Source organism: Acartia tonsa, chromosome 5 (genome assembly GCF_053477335.1).
Source record: "Acartia tonsa isolate MP-2025a chromosome 5, ASM5347733v1, whole genome shotgun sequence".
NCBI lineage: Eukaryota > Metazoa > Arthropoda > Copepoda > Calanoida > Acartiidae > Acartia > Acartia tonsa.
Genome location: NC_137264.1, coordinates 32,312,895 through 32,332,781, shown reverse-complemented (window position 1 = coordinate 32,332,781; position 19,887 = coordinate 32,312,895). Strand labels below are relative to the sequence as shown.

The following is a 19,887-nucleotide window of genomic DNA, read 5'->3' as shown; positions in this document are numbered from 1 at the left end:
TTACAGATTTCTCTTCAAGAAGGTTTAAAATCTTTCGCGGATTTCCTTGCAATATTAATTTTTTTATATGTTTGCAGATAGAAAGATAATTAGATACCCACTATGTCTGGACAAGGAGGAAACAGACAGGTAGTAGCGGATGAAATGTTTCCAGATGGCCCGGGCTCTTTCCTAGATTTTGCCGACACGGACGAAGGGGTAAGTAGCAGTGGGAGACATAATTTTTGGAGCGGATTAGGATTCTTAAAAGAATCCGTCAAAAAAATGGCGGATTCGGATTCTAGCAATATTTTAAAAGGCTTTTAAAAAAATTTATGTGTTACATATGTCCTAAAAATTAATGTTCTTGGTGTTCTCTATAATTTGCTTCCGAGAATCGAACCAAATTTTAAAAGATATTATATATAATGATAATCTTTGCCTTCAAAAAGGGGGAGTTGAAAGAAAAAAAATCAAACCGATAATTTTAGTCTACCAATTAAGAATCCGAATCCGCTATTAAAAAACGGATTCGGATTCCAAAATTAGCCAAAAATTAGGCGGATTCGGATTGCCAAGCCTATTATTTACAATCTTCCCACCCTCCTCTGTCGCAAGCAGGGATGTATATTCTGGAATCTGCACGGATCCCCTGCCAAAGGGGGGAATAAATATTTTTTTCTCCACCCTTGAGGGATTAAACTAGAAAAATTTGTGGGAGGGGCAAAAAATGGATAAAATAAAGAGAACTGATAACATAGGTACTTGATATCATTTTTCCAATAGGGGGGGGGGGGGGGGGAATTAAATAAATTTCAGCCGATGAAAAGAAACTAATCTTATGCAAAATATATACCCCTGGCGTAAGAGATACCTACAAAATTCCAATTAATTTCAACTTGAACTATTTAACCATTTTCGGATTGATTGAAATAATTTAAAACAAGTACAGTTGCGTCATATTTAAATTTACTGCAGCCGTTATAGTTATGTTTTCAGGCCCGTGATGGTATGATGGGGGCATCGGGGCTAATGAACGATCTGAACGCCAGCGACAAAATGGTTCACGCGGATTTTTACAACAATTTCGGAGATTTATTTGACGATTCGGATTTAAGTTAAATAAATTGATGTATTGTGATGTAATATTGTATGTAATTTTATGTGTGATAAACTTGTCTTATTTTAATTACGTTCAGATAATTAAGATACAAATGGTTTAAAATGTACTTATGTTAAGTTTTCACACCAAAAAGTGTGGACTTTTTTATTTCAATTTTCTTTATATTCACTCAGTTATCTTTAAAAATCTTAGATCATAACTAAATTATTGGTATTAATTTCAGATTAAAAAATGAAACGGTAAAAATTTTAAAACTACCTACCTAGATATTTTGCAGTTAAATACCTAAGAAAAAAAGACACTAAAAATCTGTTAAAAATAATAATGGAAGACGAAGATTTTCCCGAAGAATTGAGGGATGCTGTTAAGAAATTAGAGGTTGGTCTCATAGATCTCGAGAACGGCTTTTCTGGGTTGATTAAACAAAATAGAGAAGAATTTTATCAGGTCGGAATTTTTTTATTTGGTTATAAACAATGCAAAATAAGAAGCTACTTTATAATTCACTGTGTCTCTCCATTAGTCCGTAACGATATTAGGGGAATGTAATTTTCTTGGCCACTTTTGAAGATAGACTAATTAATAATTTGTGTGTAGATTTACCATGTCAATCCTCTTTGTAATTTACTTTGTCCGTCGGTCTCCCATTCATGTAACAAAATACTAATATTTTCAATAAATACAAAAATACTCGTGATAAGTTTTGTGATTTCCCCAATAATTTTATTCTTTATTTAAACATTTGCTCCTAAATCACCTTGTCTGTAGTTCCATCCATGATTTTCTTGTTGTTTCACTATTTATGTTTCTTATCTTTCTTGTTTTTAATGTAATAATTTCAGCAATTGGATCCTTTATCTCGAGCCAAGCTGGATCTAGTCTCCCTGTACAATATAAATTCTTTGGTTTGGATACTCATTAAATCTCTTGGACATAATCCTCAGGAATATTACTTATAAAACATATATCTATTACTAGAAGCGAGGGTACTCTATAATAATTTGAAATGTCCGATTGAAACGTTATTAGGGGAAAGGACAAGTAGATTCATTTTCGATTTTTAATGCTTTCCCCAAAATTTTTAAAAGATGAAATTGAAAATATGAGGCTGCCCCCCCCCACCCCATCCCCCCCTCCCTCTTTAATATGCCCCTAGATAATCTTATAAAGTAATAAAACATAGGTAAGTGATGTAAAAACAGAGCTGATGCGGGTGCGAACAGTTATAGCCCGCTGCAAGGAGATAGAGGACAGAGCTAAGAGAAACAGGGTGGATCAGGGGGCCGCCAGAAGGATGGTGGCCAGCGGACTATGGAAGCCTGGTGAAGAAAAATTAAAATCTAAGGAATGATAGAATATAGAATAATTTCTTTACAATTCAGGGGTGTATATTCTGCACAAGATATATTTTTCCCCGGCTGCAAAATATTTTATTCCTCCAACCCATAGATTTTTCCCACTTCTACATATTTGTTAATACCCCCCTCCCCTTTAGTAGGGGATCCCGTGCGGAATATATACCATTATAATAATTCTATCTTTTGTTCAGATTAAACGTCTAATTTTAGTTAATGTTGGGCAATTTTAAATAATATACATATCAACCTACTGATTGCATGAAAAGTGGACTATTCACGGACGAGTGCAAGTAATTTAAGCAATTTTTGGTTGATATACTTGGTTTCTGTCAAAAAGGGGTAATAGAGAATAAAAACTTGGAATGGTCTTGATAAATCATCAAATAACCAACAGAAAATATTTTTTTAAACTTTTTTCTAACAATCAATATTTTTATATTCTGTTTAAAAACTCAGGACACATCAAACGGGGAAGAACAGAATGGTGGTAGTAATGAATTAAAAAAGAAGCTGCAAGATTTTGAGGATTCTGCTACACCGTCGAAAAAGAAAATCCGCCAATGTGATGTTTAGTACCTTTTTAGTTTGTTTTCATATTGTATGGATTGAAATTTTAACAATATTACGCTTATGATTCACTACCCTCTATTCTTAATTAGCTCACGTCGGCTTAGGGAAGGTTGAACGAACCACGAATCCTTTAAAAGCAGATGAAATTTTGTTTATCTACAAAAGTTTGATTTTATATTTAATATCCCTTATATTATAATACCAGATGAACCTAAAAGTGTAAATTAAATCGCAGCATTTAAGGTTGGGAATTTATGAGAGAAAAATGAACTGTGTATTGATTTCATTAGGTATCATATCAATATTAGTAAAAAAAGTTAATTTTTTCCCCACTGTACCTATGGAAACAATGATATATTTTAATATTTTTTTTATCTAGATTATTTTTTTCAGATTTTTGGTTAAATAGTTTATTTATCATGGGATGTGATGGGGGTACTATCCCTACAAGGGATGAGTTGGTTAAACTCAAGAAGAAACCTGAACAGAGGGATAAAGATGGACATAGACTTTACAAGTAAGTGTTCAATATCATCAGGGATAAAACAATTGGCGATGAATTGATTTAGATCTCCAATGGTGATGAATAGAATTCAATTATTGGTTGAAAAAGGTTGATTACTGCTAGTTTAAACCAACCAATATATTTTTCATAAAAGGCCCCTAAGTTTTCAATTGGTTACGTATCTTTTGATACTGGTTTAATTTACGGTAGGACATTTTATATTTGGGACACCTGCCATACTTGGGGAGGGAGATGTAATAATAAATTGCTCTCATGAGATAGCAGCGGCTCAAGTTACAACATGCTAGAACATGTAATTTGAACTGGCCCTATTCGTAACTCAAAAGTGTCTCAACCAACTCAATGACGACTTAAGTCCAAACAATAAAGAAATTATTGCTAATCAATCAATGATTGATTGTGGCGGCAAGTGTTCTTTAATCATTAGTACTTAAAAGTAATCGTCTTTAAACCGTTGTGAACAAAATTTTTTTTCTGAATATGTTTTAAACAAAATATACATTAATTTTCAAACTTTATCGTTTATTTGTATACTAGGTGGCAACATTGTTCAATATCACAACAAAAGTTGAGAAAACCAGTGGTGGCTTGTGAATTAGGCAGACTATATAACAAGGTAAACTGTTAAAATTATTGGGTGAAAAGTTTGAACACTAACCAGTTTTGTAACAAGCAATCAAGGGGGGGGGGGGTGTTAAAATGTGGTGACTCTGCTACTCCCTTAGTTTTAGAGATAATTGAGTGAAATCTTTTTGGTTGTGTCACTAGTTACCCAAACTTTTGGTATCTATAAAAAAAACGGTGGCGGGACCGCCATTTTCCGCCGCCGCCAAAAAAAATTTTTATTGCATTTCTCGCCGATTTAGGCAATTTGGAATCATTTGAGACCATGTTATTTTTTTCAAAAACTTTTCCCCTTACAAGTAACCCTGCGGGGGGACTTTTATTCTCCGCCGCCATTTTTTTTGTTGAAAGATACTAAAACTTTGGGTAATTACTGACCAACCTAAAAAGATTTTGTTTCAATATCTAAAGTACAGGAGAAGCACTGAATTTAAGATACCTATACCTTGATAAACGAGAATTGTAGGGTAACATGGTCTCAAATGATTCCAAATTGCCTAATTCGGCGAGAAAAGCAATAAAAATTTTTTTTTTGACTGCGGCGGAAAATGGCGGTGAACGGCAAGCAGCGGTCCCGCCGCCGTTATTTTTAAAGATACCAAAAGTTTGGGTAATTAGTGACACAACCAAAAAGATTTCACTCAACTATCTTTAAAACTAAGAGAGAAGCGCCCAAAATAAAATTGTTGGTATGTCGTGTGCAGAGTCACCACATTTTACCTCCCCCCCTCCCCCTTCAACAAAAATTTAAAAATTAACCAAGAAGATAGCGTTGACTTTGGGTACCAGAGTACTTTGATTTTCAATTTCTTCTCCCTACCTGGCTTATTTGCCATGGACGTTGTCAACCTTGTTTTTCAAGTGTTTTCTTTATTTAGGAATCCGTTATAGAGCTCTTGTTGAACAAAGACAGATCTACTGCACCTGCAAATACTGAGCACATTGAAAAATTAAAGGTAATAACCAATTTTTTTACCCATTAAGAACCAAAGTTTTTTCATTAAAAAAATAGTAAGAGTATGGGGAATGCCTTGGTCCAAAACAGGCGCAACTCATTACAATGCACACACAGCTAGGACTTCCAGACAAAGGTCGTAGAAAAAGGTTGATTGTTTGAAGGACCTTTGATCATATAAATATATCTATAAAAATAGATGTAATTTAAAATTTATTAAATTATTTGTAAAATTAATCTGTAATTTACTGCTAATAAATCATATCATATCATATCATATATAAACATACATATCATTAAGCTAGTTTTGATTCAGAGATGCACTAAAATAAGATCTTGTAGTATATCCCGTCCTCAAAGGCTATCCGAGGCTAACTAAAATTGTATAATATGCTTTAATAATCGTTCTTTTGTTTACCAGTGACAAATCTAAATGTACTTCTTCATAGGATGTTATTGAGTTGCAGTTGAATGATAATCCTGCCTTTGTTGACAAACAATCTGTTGGTGATGGTCTTTATAATGATGCGTAAGTATTTTCCAGAATTGCTTTGAAACCGATTAATATCCGCTGGATTAGAACCGGTTCTCATCAATACTGAAAAATTATGTATAGCATCGTATTATATCCAGTTTTCTACGAATATAAAAACTTGTTTTAATCTTATAATTGTAGATTTTTAAAGGTATAATACACGACAATCTGTTTATAATACGATGCGATGAATAACTATTGTCTGATTTTGATTTTGAGTTTTTTAACCCGTGCCTACTTTATCGCGGGGCTAAAAATAAATATTTTAATCCTACAGTAACATTTTATATTCGCGGAAAGCTGTTTATAATACGATGCGAAATATAACTATTATCCATTTTTCATTTTAAAACGCACAAGTTTTGATGAAAACTAATCTTGTTGTTTTAAAGGTTGATTTCTCCGTGGATCTGTCCCGTCACTGGATTAGAAATGAATGGAAGATTTAAGTTTGTCTTCTGTTTTGCTAATGGAAAGGTAAATACAAGAGAACTTATAATATTTTTTTCCATTTTTCTCCTCTCCTTGGTAAAAAAACAAACTAAAAGAATATGTAGGAGGGGGGATAATATGAATAAAATAAAATAGTTCTGAAAATATTTTTCCACTTTTTTTCCTTCCTTGCTGGGAAAAAACTAGGAGGGGGGGATAAATACAAATTTTGCAGCAGGGGAAAAAATTAATCTTGTGCAGAATATACACCCCTGATTCTATATTTATTTAATTAAGGTTGTCGCAGAAAGAGCTATCAAAGTGTTGAGAAAAGACCCCGCTGAATCCCAACATTACAAGGTATAATTTATAGTTCTCTACTCGTCTCAAAGTAGTTTGAAAGTTTGATTGCAGAATTATTTTTTTTTATAAAAAAAAGTTTTTTTCTTAAAGCTGTTAAATTTTGAGATTTTTAAAGTATTGAGCTGAAAAAAATAGCTCGGAAATAAATGGTTTAATTGTTGTAATCTTTTCAAGAAAGTTTTGCTTTTGTCCTCACTTAACTTAATCTCTTGAAAAGGCATGTCCCGTCCCTAGACAGAGGCTAAAAGAAAAGCCGGCAATGGAAGTACTTAAAGTGCTTCAGATATAGGGCCTCTTAAGAACTGATACTCCCTCCCCCTACTTATTTTAAAAATAAATTCGTATTATTGGGGTGCGGATAGTTTCCCCTATGCTTAAATCCTTGCAGGTCTACATAACCTAACCTGACCTAAAGTAAAAAACAAATAAATAAAAAACTATCTCCCCTATCCTATTTTAATATTATTTTCTAATTTAAGGAGGAAGATATAGTGACAATCAATCCTGAAGAGGAAGAATTAGGTAGCTATTTTTCATAAAATCTTAAAGAACACAGGGATTTAAAGGGATAAGACAATGGCCGATAAATAGATGTACTTCCTCAAAGATAGTACACAAAATTACTCCTTCAGTAGATTAAAATTAGTGGTTGAAACGTTGAACACTACTCAACTTAACAAACCAATTAAAAGAGGACTATCCACGAACAAGAGCACATGATTCTAAGTACCTTCCAGCATTGATCCTAAGTATTTTCTTTCAGAATATAATAGGACACCATATATTATTAATATATTGGCGAGAAAATTTATGTTTCACCATGTTTTTTTAGGTATTTTAATTGATTTTGAAAACTTTTATGAAGCTAATTCTTTTAATAAAATGGATATTTGATGATACATATGCGAATACTCGTGTTATATAGATTGCAAATTAATCCATATTAGCATTAATTTAAACATACATTACATATAAGATATAGTAAATGTGCTTTTGACTTTTTTAAAATTTTTATCATTTGACAACATGGACAATTAAAGACACCCCGAACTCAACAAAATGTTTGATAGAATTTTAACAAAAAATGGTGGACATTTTTTTACTTTTCTTCAACTTGAAGTGGTGAAACATAAATTTTCTCGTCAATATATTATTTATTGATAGTGTCCTATTATATTTTGAAAGAAAATACTCAGGATCAATGCTGAGAGGTACTTAGAATCACGTGCTCTTGTTCGTAGATAGTCCTCTTTACTAAAGTCCCCAAAGTTGTTAAGTCAACGAATAAGAAAACGTTATTATAAAACTTACGGGGCTAGTTTAATAAACATCCCATTGTACCCTCTCTCTCTCTGCGAAGAACAACATCCAAAAAAGTAACGACCTAAGAAATACCTAAAGTTTTCGGGATTTTTTTTATGAATCATCACATAATATTATCTTTTTATGACAACTTAACATCTGTTTCTCGCTTTCATGCTTTTTTATGTGCTCCGCTACATATTGATGTTGCTATCCGTGAGATTTTTTCTTTCTAGATTTGATGAATTCCAAGATGATTGCTCGTCGTGCCAGAGTGAAGGCACTGAAGAAAGCTGCCAAGGATGCCAAGAGAAAGAACGAGGCGGAATTTAAGGTGGGTGTTTTCTTTTCTATTCTTACATAAAAATAACAAGGTTTCTGTCCAGGGTGGGGAAAAACCCAGGTTTTTTTTTAAAAATCCCAACCCGTAAAAACCCTTAAAACCCTGGGTTTTATTGCTTTTTTTCCGGGTTTTATTGGTTTTTTTTTATTTAGGAGTCAAATACATTTGATATATTGATGAAATATTAATGTTTATGTTGTTGTAGGTAAAAGGTAAGCAAGATTTCACAATAAGCAAGATAGATAATGAAAACAACTGGCATTTCGATCAATTATAAACCCTTATTAGCAACGGTGCACAAGATATTCTATTAAGGGGGAGGGGAGGTTAAAAGCTTCAAAACATGGAACCTCCTCCTCTATTCCTAAGCTGTCAACAACCCCCCCCTCCCAGAAATTATTAAGGTAATCCCCTTAATAAAACCCTCTGCACGCCACTGTAACTATTTCCCTTCATAAATTGTTATGTTTTAGTTTAAAAATCAATTATGATTATGTAATTTACACAATTTATATATCATCAATTTAGTAGCAAAGCGTTTTCTGAAATTAAATTTTGAGAGAAAGTAATTTCATAAACATTTGAACAATATGTAGAGTATCATTTTTATAAGGGGGGGGGGGGCACAGCGGTCTATTTTGGCCTTTTGGTGGACATTTCACCTACCTCTACTTTAAGTCAATTTTCTCAGCTTGTAGTTGATAGAATCGTTCAAAATAAAAAGCATGCGCCTTATTATTAATTTATTACCCAATACAACTTGTATGTGCATATAGAGAAGAAAAACAAAAGCCAACTGGTCTAGAAAATACTTTGAAATTTCACATTTTCATAAATTTTTCTTGAGTGGTAGAGAGCCTAAATTCAATGCTTTAAAGCAATAAAACATTTAAAAACCTTAAAGCATTAATAAATATTATTGTATAAATGATTATATAAAGGTAAATGCCCAATCACCAGACCTTGTACAACATACATTTGATACAACTAATTGAAGATTCTTCACCCTTTTTAACGAAGTTATTTTCTCTTAGATAAGTAATAATACTTAATCTAGTAGGTAATGTTTTCATATGTTTAACAGCTAAATCTAGAAATATAAAAAAAAATTGGATTATGGAAAGAAAACAAAGTCATTCCTTAATTAGGACAGAAGTCACCTTCCTAGGAAGGACGTAAGTAGCTTCCCTTATGTGAGAATTTGTTAGATGAAGGGCATAACTTGTCTCCCTTAACAAAGATTTTGCAAGATGAAGGACATAAGTAGCCTCCCTTCACCACACAAAACCTAGCTTTTTGGTCCTTCACATAGCAAAATCTTGCATAAAATAGTTTATCTATCCTTCACATAGCAAATTCTTGCAAAACATAGCATTTATGTCCTTCACATAGCAAATTCTTGCAAAACATAGCATTTATGTCCTTCACATAGCAAATTCTTGCAAAACATAGCAAATTCTTTCAAAACATAGCAAATTCTTGCAAAACATAGCATTTATGTCCTTCACATAGCAAATTCTTGCAAAACATAGCAAATTCTTGCAAAACATAGCATTTATGTCCTTCACATAGCAAATTCTTGCAAAACATAGCAAATTCTTGGAAAACTTAGCATTTCTGTCCTTAACATAGCATTTTGGTCCTTCACATAGCAAAATCTCACAAAACATAGGTTTTTCTGACCTTTTTCTACCAGGAGATCAGAACTAAATCAGAACACACACAACAAGAGTTTTTACACAATACATTAAGATTATCAATTATGCATTTAACTCTGCATAAATTATGATAATTCATTATTATTACCCCTCCCCCCCCTATTTAAAATTTACCCCTGCATAAATTATGATAATTTATGCTGAGTTAAATGTACTGTTTGAACTTCTATCTAACAGGATATGAGAACTTAATCAGAACACACATAACAAGAGTGTTTACATAGTACATTCAGATTAACAATTATTCAATTGGCCCCTTTTCAGTCCATCATATGACTTGGGAAGGAGGTTGAGGAGCATTTTATGCAGCCTAAATTCCACTATGCTATGCCACTTTTCCTAAAAGGCGTCATAGCTGGCTTCTTTTGTGTCCATCATATGACATGGGAGGTGGTGCCATGTAGGAAAAGTGGCATTGCATTCTTGGGAATTTAGACTGCATAAAATGCTCCTCAACCTCCTTCCCATGTCATATAATGGACTGAAAAGGGGCCAGCTATGACGCCTTTTAGGCCCTAGAATGCAATGCCACTTTTCCTACATGGCACCATAGCTGGCCTCTTTTGTGTCACAACCTCCCATGTCATATGATGGACACAAAAGAGGCCAGCCATGACGCCTTTTAGGAAAAGTGGCATAGCATAGTGGAAATTAGGCTGCATAAAATGCTCCTCAACCTCCTTCCCATGTCATATGATGGACTGAAAAGGGACCAATTGAATAATTGTTAATCTGAATGTACTATGTAAACACTCTTGTTATGTGTGTTCTGATTAAGTTCTCATATCCTGTTAGATAGAAGTTCAAACAGTACATTTAACTCAGCATAAATTATCATAATTTATGCAGGGGTAAATTTAAATAGGGGGGGGGGGAGGGGTAATAATAATGAATTATCATAATTCATGCAGAGTTAAATGCATAATTGATAATCTTAATGTATTAGGTAAAAACTCTTGTTATGTGTGTTCTGATTTAGTTCTGATCTCCTGGTAGAAAAAGGTCAGAAAAACCTATGTTTTGTGAGATTTTGCTAAGTGAAGGACCAAAATGCTATGTTAAGGACAGAAATGCTAAGTTTTCCAAGAATTTGCTATGTTTTGCAAGAATTTGCTATGTGAAGGACAGAAATGCTATGTTTTGCAAGAATTTGCTATGTTTTGCAAGAATTTGCTATGTTTAGCAAGAATTTGCTATGTTTTGCAAGAATTTGCTATGTGAAGGACAGAAATGCTATGTTTTGTGAGGTTTTGCTATGTGAAAGACAGAAAAGCTAAGTTTTGCAACTTGAAGGACATAAGCAGCCTTCCTAATGTAAGAATTTGTCAAACAAAGGACATAAGTCACCTCCCTTAAGTTAGATTTTGTTAGATGAAGGACATAAGTAGCCTTCCTTAGACCAATTTCCAGTGACTTCTTTCCTAATTAGGAATGACTTTGTTTTCTTTCCATGATCCAAAAAATTTATTAATACATCCAATAAAATTAATCAGAAATATTAATTAAAGAAGTTAAATTGTACTGAAATATTTAATGTTAAAATATCATTAAATAGTCTTATAAAATGGCTAACAGCTGAGAAGCAGCCATTACCCAGCTGCCATATGGATGGGCTCCCAATATTTTTGATAGTATTTTTGAGCTCAGCATCCATAAATACCTACCCATAGACACGCCACAAGCCCTATCTACATATCATACTCTTGGCCACTCCCAGCCGTTTTCAGTTGGTTCTAGCCGTTAAGCGGCTAGTACAAGAAATGTTTAAAATGGTTAATGGAAACATTTAACATAGATTAAAGCAAAATTATGTATCAAGAAGTTGTTTCCTACGTAATAAATGATGGATTTTTTCCTGAAAACGGCCAAAAAACGGCTGAGCCGCTAGCCGTTAGCCTTTACTTTTCCAACTTTTTGTTTGGTTTAGGGACCTACCAAGGAATTCTCATGCCAAGTTTCATGACGAAATTCGGATTCTAAGTGCCATTTGCGCATTGATTAAAAAAAGGATGCATTAAACCCTCACCCCCCTTAAAAAGAATAAAACATTCATGCTAAATCTCTTAAAGTCTCTTAATTTGTCGTAGGCTCTTTGTGGACAGTTTAAATGCACCAGAAATTAAAATTAAAAGAGAAAAGATAAAAATTGTAAAAAAAGATTTTTTTCTTCTATTGCAATTTTAGAGTTTAGCCCCTAAAATTAAATTCAAAATTTGAAAGAAACCGGGCCCTGCAACAACCTAAACTAAACATCAGACTATGGCATTATACCTGTATATTAAGAATAATATATGGTTTGGTATGTTGCGTGGCCCGGTTTTTGGTGAAAAACTTAAAAAACTGAAAATTATTGCCAAAATTTTTTGCAAAAATAGTTAAGAAATGACATGAAAATTTTTCAAAAACAACAAAAAAACGTAGGAAAAAAGTAGGTAAAAAAAAAATTAAAACTCAGTTTCCTAATAGATCATGTAGTATTATAAATATAAATAAGTGAAGAAACTTCATTGTATCAATGTAACACTGAAAACAATTTTTTTTTTCAGAGATGGTGAAAATTCAAAAGGTAAAATTCAAGACGTGAAAATAATCCTTAACCTTCATGTTTCAAAGTTCATAATTCATCAACCAATAGTTAAAAAGACAAAAACTCTTGGGTTTTATATGAGATAGGATATATATTTTCAAAATTATTTGTAATTTAGAGGAATTCCAATGTTGATTTTTGGCGAAATGTCCGGCCTTAGACCACTGTTGGGGGGTTAATGTTACCATCTCGTAATCAATGATTAAATAGCACTTAGAATTTGAATTTCGATCTGAAATTTTTCATGAGTAATCCTTGGTAGGTCTATTTTCCCTAAATTTTTGCCTATTTTGAGGGCAAATTCATCATTACGTAGGAATCAACTTTTTAAAACATATTTTGGTTTAATTCATGTTAAATGATAGCAATAACCATTTTTAAAATTTCTAGTACCTACAGCAACCGGCTAAAACCGTTTGATAAGGTTTTTGAGCGACAAAAAGTATTATGTGGAGATAGGTTTGTGACTAATTTGCTCTTAAGATAGCCGAAAAATGGCAAAACATCTGAGCTGCCAGCCGTTAGCCATTACTTTTCCAACTTTTTGTTCGATTTAGGGAAAATAGATTTACCAAGGATTATTCATGCAAAATTTCTGATCAAAATTCGAATTCTAAGTGCCATTTAATCATTGATTACGAGATGGTTGCATTAAACCCCCCACCCCCTTACTTCATATTTTTTTTTACGTTTTTTAGGTAAAATTTGCTTTAAAATGTTATTAGATCCTAGTCTTTGAGTAAATAGAGGTTTAATTTGTAAATTTTAACGTAAAATTTCAATGTTTTTTTCAAAAACCCAAAAAACCTTGGGTTTTTTTCAATGGGTTTTTAAAAAAACCCTGGGTGTTTTTTTTGGGTGGTTTTTTTGTATGCCCACCCTGTTTCTGTCTGTCTGTTTGTAGCTTAGGATCCGGATTGTTATTTTTCAGTGATGTGTTTTAGGATTGGCTTATTCGCTAAGAGAAAAATTAAGATTCCTGATCAAATATGAATCAGCTATTTACATTTCTTTAATGAAAATCTAGGCTGCAGACTCATATTTATTTTATTGCAGGTTCCATCCGCCAGCAAGGCCGCTGCAGATCCTGCGGGACCCTCAGACGCAAAAAAATTCAAGCCAGAAGAACTATCCGCATTTAAGGATCAAAAGAAGACAAATGATCCAAGCAAAATCAAGGTTTGTTTTGGGTTATTTTCATTCGAGATTCCCATTTCAAAGCAAGGAAAAAAAGTTTGTTAATTTTTAAAGTAACTGGTAGCTTGGTTTGGTACCTTGTTTTTCTACCTTTAGAAATATAACACAAAGCATTTGGGATGTATTTTTTAGTAACCATTATTCTTGGTCTACCCTCTCTAAAAATAGATGCTAACAAATCTTCTGAATTATATAAAGCCTCTCTGAAATGAAGAACTTAGTCTCTCAACGCTAAATCTTACAGCACAGACGGACAAATATACATCCTTTCCTATTTTGCATATATATTTTTTTAAATATCCTCTATTATTTTCAGAGTTCTAAGCCCAAGTCTGTGCAGGATGACCCTAACGCCAGCGAAGTGTATAAGAAATTATTCTCTACCCACAAGACTGCACAGAACCAGAAGAAAGGCAACTGGGTCACTTTTGATCCAAGATATAACTAAAATTTTGTATTGTCCTGTAAAATTGAAAATATTGAAAATTAGGTTGTAAATACGTAAGAAGGTTTTTTAGTCAACTTCTAAGGCTGCTAGCGGACGAATTGAGTAACGAACATTAATAGTCGCACATAGTTATAATTTTCAACAAAAAAAAATCTGGAAACAGTCAAGCATAAAAGATGAATAGCGAATGCTCGCCGCTCGGTTAGAGAAAACTCGCTTGAAATCGGCATGTTATGAACATTTTTATAAGTTAGAAACCTTGCGTAATTATTTTAAAGTCGGCTATTCCGATGCGGAAATGTTTGTTTTGTTGTTTATCCAGCCGTTTGACCGCTAGCAGCTCTAAATGTGGAGAGAAAGAAACTTCCTACGTTTTTTCGACTTGTTATAAAAATAGGTACAAAAATATTTGCGATATATTTGTTTTAATACATACCTAGCTAATTTGCATGTAATAATAAGATAGTAGCATTTAAAACTATTTTTTTAGCATAGGTAGTTTTTGTAAATTCATAAGTGTTGAATTATTTAGGTACTCACAAAGAAAGTTATAGCAAAATACACCTTCCTTTTTCTTTTATACATATCTCATTTTAGAGTTATTTTGGAAACAAAATAAAGTACGTATTAGAATTGAAGATTTGACAGGTATACGACAAGAGAAGAAATAAATACCCATTATTTCATTCAGTGATGTTTTACGTAAAGAAGAACACTGAAACATATGTCGCATCGTAATATAAACAGCTTTTCGCGGATATGAAAATGTACAATTATAAGATTAAAACGTTTTTTTTAGCCTTGAGATGTCTAAGGTACGGGCTAAGAAAGCTGGCTTTAATCTTATGTTTGTACATTTTTATATTTGTAGAAAACTGGATATAATACGATGCTAGACATAGTTTTTTCGTATGGATGAGAACCGGTTCCTATTCACCGGATTCGAATGAATACGAGAAAACAATTTACAATGTTAAAATAGGAAAAAAATATTTCTCTTCATTTAAAGTATCCTTTGTATACATGAGGATTTTCGCCCACATGATTATAGAATATATCAATGTACCTTATTAGTAGCGAAGCTACTCTATAATTCGAAATGTCCGTCCGTCTGAGAAAGAATAGGGGAAACGTGATTTTCTCGGCTCCTGTTTAAGATAGAAGGCTGAAATTTCTTGTCTACACTCCCAGAAGGCTGAAATTTCTTGTCAACATTCCTATTGATATGGAGCATAATTAAGTATAAAACATGGATGCCAGTCGGACCCCTTTTTAGCAGGTTTTAGGCTATTTTTCTCCATATCTTTAATGTTTATGGTCCGATTTTCCAAGTTTTTTTAGTTATAGATATCAAAATTAAATTACCTGTCGATTAAAGAAAACAACCATGACGGTCCGATTACCTTTTTGCAGGTTTTAGGCTATTTTTATATTTTTTCACACTTTTCTCCATATCTTTGGTGTTTATGGTCCGATTTTCAAAATTTTCCAGTTATAGATTTCAAAATTAAATTTCCTGTCGTTTTAAGAAAACAAACATGGCAGTCAGACTGCCTTTTAGAGTTTTGGGCTATTAGTATCAAAATAATTTTTCCCATTGTTATGAGCATCTTTTATGTCGACATCATACAAAATAAAACAAGGTTTCGTGTTTATTTTCACCGATAAATCTATTCTTGATTTTAAAAGATTTTCCTTAAATCTACTTATACACATTCCCATCCACGATTTTTTGTGCTTCGCTACTTATGGATGTTGTCATCCTTGTTTTAATATTGTATAAAGAGAGAAAAAAATCTTCAATACAGAGTTATCCAAGAATTTCAATATTTTGATATTGGACAAATGAAAATGGGGGGGGGGGTGGATTATTGACATACTTATAAATATTACTCCCACGCCTCTGTTTAGAAGCGGAGCTGCTCGTGTATTTTTTTCCCCCAGTATGGCTACAAAATCGATTAATTTCCGCTACATTAGAACCGGCTGAGGTTCTCAGTAATACTTAAAAATTATGTATTGCATCGTATTTCAGACAATTTTCCACTAATAGTAAAATAAAAATCATAAAATTAATAACAGTTTAGTAAGATTGATAGGGTCTGCTGCTCCTCGGGGCTACCTTAACTTGTTTTAATCTCATGATTTTTTGTTTTAATATCCCTACCCTGCCAAAATTTTCTGCATTTTATATTATGATCCTTGTTATTTTTTGTAGGGCAAAATTAGATACCCAGGGGGGTTTAAAGTTTTAACAAATAAATATGATGATGCATAGTTGGTATTAACTACCAAGTAAAGATCATTTCAATAGGGCTATGTCAACATCAGAAAGCAGGACATAGGTATTTCCTGGAAGGGAGAAGACATTAGAGTGTAACCACGCTATCTTATTTGTTAGCTTATAAAATTTGGGTACTTTAATTGAATTTTGATAGGTTAGTTTCAAACTAATTAGTGTCCAAACTTTTCAACCAATAAGTTTTTTTTCTGATTTTGAAGTTTCTTTTTTTTTTCTTTGTCAGATATTTAGGCGGAAAGTAAAGCAAACCGTTATGCATATAAATTCTTTGAATTTAATTAGGATTTAGTGTCAGTAATTTTGTAATATTTTATGTTTAAATATTGAGAGGTAAAAAATGTTTTTTTTTTATTTTAGATGTATTGTTATTTAATGTGTTTAAAATACCTGAAAATTTAAGAGAAAAAAATGTTGTACTTATAAATAAATTTCAGAAATTAGACTACGAAAAACCACAAAAAATGGGAGGTGATGAATTTGCGGTTCCGGCCGCTCCCGGCCAGGAGCCGGGAAGTGAGCGGCTGACAAACGCCGACTTTCGGAAGCTTATGATGACGCCTCGTGCGGGAAGTGGAGCAACGCCGAATTTCGGAGGGGCCACGCCGTACGGCGGCGAAACGCCGGGCCATAAAAGAGATGCAAGTAAAAAGTAAGTATTTTATTCAGGGTCGGCATATCGGAATGGCGGTTTTGGGCCGCCCTTTATCGGTCCTTTTGGCAGATTTGGGCACCCCCCGTTTTTTTTTTTTGGGGGGGGGGTGAAAAAAGGAGGAGGGGCGTGAAAAAAGAGGGGGGGGGGCTTTCCTATTTTTTGGGTGATATTAACTAACTATTATATGAATTAGTAAGCTTTTTTGTATCTAGAGAAGGATTTCGCTAACCGCTGAACCGATATGGTTCTCCTTTCCAGTGGAGCTTTTATAAGTCACGAGATGGTTTTAGGCTATTTTATTTCTAATAATAAGTCTTGGTATGGTTTAAGGCTATTTTGTATCCTTTTTATATGCTTTTTATGACATTCTAAAAGGGTGCTTAAAACCCTTTAGGGCATTCGGGCGGCCCCTTATCGAAAAAAGTGCTCGATATGCAAACGCTGATTTTAGTACAGAAACTCATGATATTGAAAAATAAAATTTGCCTCTTACAAATACAGAACCTGTTTTTTTTTGGCGAGGATTTATTATTTTTCCCTACGATAAATGTACAATTTAAACTTTCATCCTATCAACTAATTTAGTAAGTTTTTTGCTAGTTTGTACGTTAGGATCTCTTTAACCACTCAATAGATTGAGTTCTTTATTTTAGTTAAGTTTTGCACAGGTCCTAGTATGGGTATGTAATTGGTAATTTAAGTCATAAGGTGGATTTTGTCTAATTTCTTCACCTTTAAAACCTAACACCTAGATGTTATGGAAGAATAGGAATATTGAACTCTAAATTATACTGGTAGGTAATAGTGAAATACCCAAAATTTTATAACACCGTTATTTTATTGGACGGCTCAAAAACTTTTCAACCAATAAATTTTACCTACAGAATGGGACAATTTTGTTTATCGTTCTTTTGGAGATACATAAAGGGGGAGGTCATTTTCTAGTAAATTCCGTAAAGGTGTGTGTGTTATAAGGCCTAAAAATAGTAGTAGAACGATAAGGTGCTCTATATATTTGTATTCCCTATTGAATAGAACAATAGGGAGCACCTTATCGTTCTACTACTATTTTTAGGCCTTATAACACACACACCTTTACACACTTTTACGGAATTTACTAGAAAATGACCTCCCCCTTTATTGACCATAGTTTTATCCCTTAAGTTTCCTGATTTTTTTTTTTACTAGGAAAGACCCCAACAAGGCCGCAGAGCGACGTAAAAAGAAAAACTACTACGCTAAGATCAAACGAGAGGAAGATGACAAAATGAAAGAGCTGGCGAGCAAATACGTGGACAGAGCCGCCATGAGGCGTGAGGGCGGTGAAACCACGCAGGGACAAGAAGAGGAAGCAACGCCGGCGGCGGGCTACAGGGCCATGGCTCCCACAGCCCAAGGTAAAAATAAACCTTAAAAAATTTCAAAAAGACACTTAAATTCTTAGTGAAGCTTTTAGGAGACGAGAGTGGGATGGGTGATAGGTAATTTATTATTCATGAACTTCTTGGATAATCCGGTAAAACTTTAATCTTTGATACGAAAGGCCTAAATTTCCTCTCAAATATATGAGGCAATTTCACTCGAAAGTGTCAGTTGAGCATTTTTATCTTCTACCCCCTCCCCCTTTCTAATTTATTGAAATTGCAAATAAAGGGGAGGGGGTTCTATGACTAAACCGATATATATGCGGGGCTTTTGCCTGCAGTGCAATACAGTGTTTCGGAGCCGGAGCCGGGAGCAAGGAGCAGCAACATTTTTGGTGGATCCGGATCCGTATTTTTCGTTAAAAACGGCTCCGGCTCCAGATTAGCTAAAAATGATTTTTTACAGTAATATAATATTATAATTTGGCAACGGTCTATTTCCATATTATTATAATAAACTGAAAAACTATTGTTACTTAACAAATAGACACACATCCTTCTACTTTTATATAGCTTTAATCAAATAAAAGCAAAATATTTTATGTTATTTATTTTATTTTATCAAATTCAATAATGAACAAAAATTGATATATTAATTTTAAGGTAGGAGCCGGAGCCGCATCAAAATTAAACGGCTCCGACACCCTGGTGCAATAACCCTGTGGGTCTACTTAGTACCCATTATAACCTAACCTAACCTGATACGACCTAAAGTTACATAAAACAACCCCTTTTCCTTCAGTGATCAGTGCTCACTAGGGTATTTTGTTTTAAATCGACATACACATATTATGTTATCTTTTTGACTATATAGGAATTAATATTTAAGGTGCTGAGGACCAAGCTGCCAGGCGTAGGCAAATGATCCAGGAATCCAAGTATCTTGGTGGTGACATGGAGCATACCCATTTGGTCAAGGGTCTGGATTTTGCCCTTTTACAGAAGGTATTGCCTATAAATACTCACATTAATATACATTAACTTAATTGTAGTATTATCTTAGGTTTTTTTTTTAATTTTGGAAATTTGAGGACCAAACAAACACACACTGATAAACATCCTGTTATTTTTATAATCTTATTTTTATCATTTCCTTATTTTTTTACCCAGGTGAGAAGTGAAATATCCGCTAGAGAGGCCGAGCTTGAGACCCTGGATGCTGAAGGGGAGGTAGGAGCCGCAGCCGCTGGGGCCGCTGCTGCAGCTGCTAAAAAGAAAGAGGAAGCAGCTGAGAAAGAGGAGGAGGAGAGACAGAAGAAGGAAGATGAGACACTAAAGGTGATCAATATTTTTTTTAATTTTAAAAATTAAGGTTGAAATGTTATTATTATACTTTATTGAGGTTATTCATACAAAGGAAAGGTAGGTTGCGGGTAAAATCCGTAAAAGTTTGTGTTTTAAGGCTTAAAAATAGAAGTAGAACGATAATATTTACAAAATATGTGTATT

At 33.5% G+C, this 19,887-nt stretch overlaps 4 protein-coding genes across 6 annotated transcripts in view; all 4 read left to right on the top strand.

Moving 5' to 3' along the window:
• The first annotated feature begins 38 nt into the window (after nt 1-38).
• On the top strand, nt 39-1,322 carry LOC145319306 (COP9 signalosome complex subunit 9). The gene is made up of 2 exons (XM_080161377.1): nt 39-198; nt 979-1,322. Exons 1-2 carry the CDS (start codon nt 103-105, stop codon nt 1,099-1,101), a joined length of 219 nt encoding a protein of 72 aa, XP_080017503.1. The 5' UTR covers nt 39-102; the 3' UTR covers nt 1,102-1,322.
• On the top strand, nt 1,318-3,424 carry Rrp47 (Ribosomal RNA processing 47). The gene is made up of 4 exons (XM_080161375.1): nt 1,318-1,549; nt 1,945-2,047; nt 2,287-2,449; nt 2,919-3,424. Exons 1-4 carry the CDS (start codon nt 1,427-1,429, stop codon nt 3,031-3,033), a joined length of 504 nt encoding a protein of 167 aa, XP_080017501.1. The 5' UTR covers nt 1,318-1,426; the 3' UTR covers nt 3,034-3,424.
• LOC145319303 (replication termination factor 2) lies at nt 3,402-16,799 on the top strand. Of its 3 annotated transcripts, none has more exons than XM_080161374.1 (11): nt 3,402-3,547; nt 4,094-4,172; nt 5,059-5,136; nt 5,585-5,664; nt 6,063-6,147; nt 6,400-6,462; nt 6,945-6,987; nt 8,004-8,101; nt 13,472-13,594; nt 13,929-14,102; nt 16,586-16,799. In XM_080161374.1, the coding sequence occupies exons 1-10, from the start codon at nt 3,450-3,452 to the stop codon at nt 14,058-14,060; spliced, it is 879 nt and encodes a 292-aa protein (XP_080017500.1). In that variant the 5' UTR covers nt 3,402-3,449; the 3' UTR covers nt 14,061-14,102; nt 16,586-16,799. The 3 variants fall into 3 exon arrangements, with proteins under 3 accessions (XP_080017500.1, XP_080017499.1, XP_080017497.1); XM_080161373.1 differs by lacking the exon at nt 16,586-16,799 and adding an exon at nt 14,458-14,538; XM_080161371.1 differs by lacking the exon at nt 16,586-16,799 and having other exon boundaries at nt 13,929-14,538.
• beag (IC cytokine homolog beag) overlaps nt 16,776-19,887 on the top strand; it is a 16,166-nt gene continuing 13,054 nt past the window's right edge. Inside the window, exons 1-4 of the mRNA XM_080161370.1 lie at nt 16,776-17,011; nt 18,203-18,411; nt 19,268-19,383; nt 19,549-19,716. Of these exons, the coding sequence (XP_080017496.1) occupies nt 16,824-17,011; nt 18,203-18,411; nt 19,268-19,383; nt 19,549-19,716 (681 nt within the window). The 5' untranslated portion in view covers nt 16,776-16,823. The remainder of the gene's footprint in view (nt 17,012-18,202; nt 18,412-19,267; nt 19,384-19,548; nt 19,717-19,887) is intronic.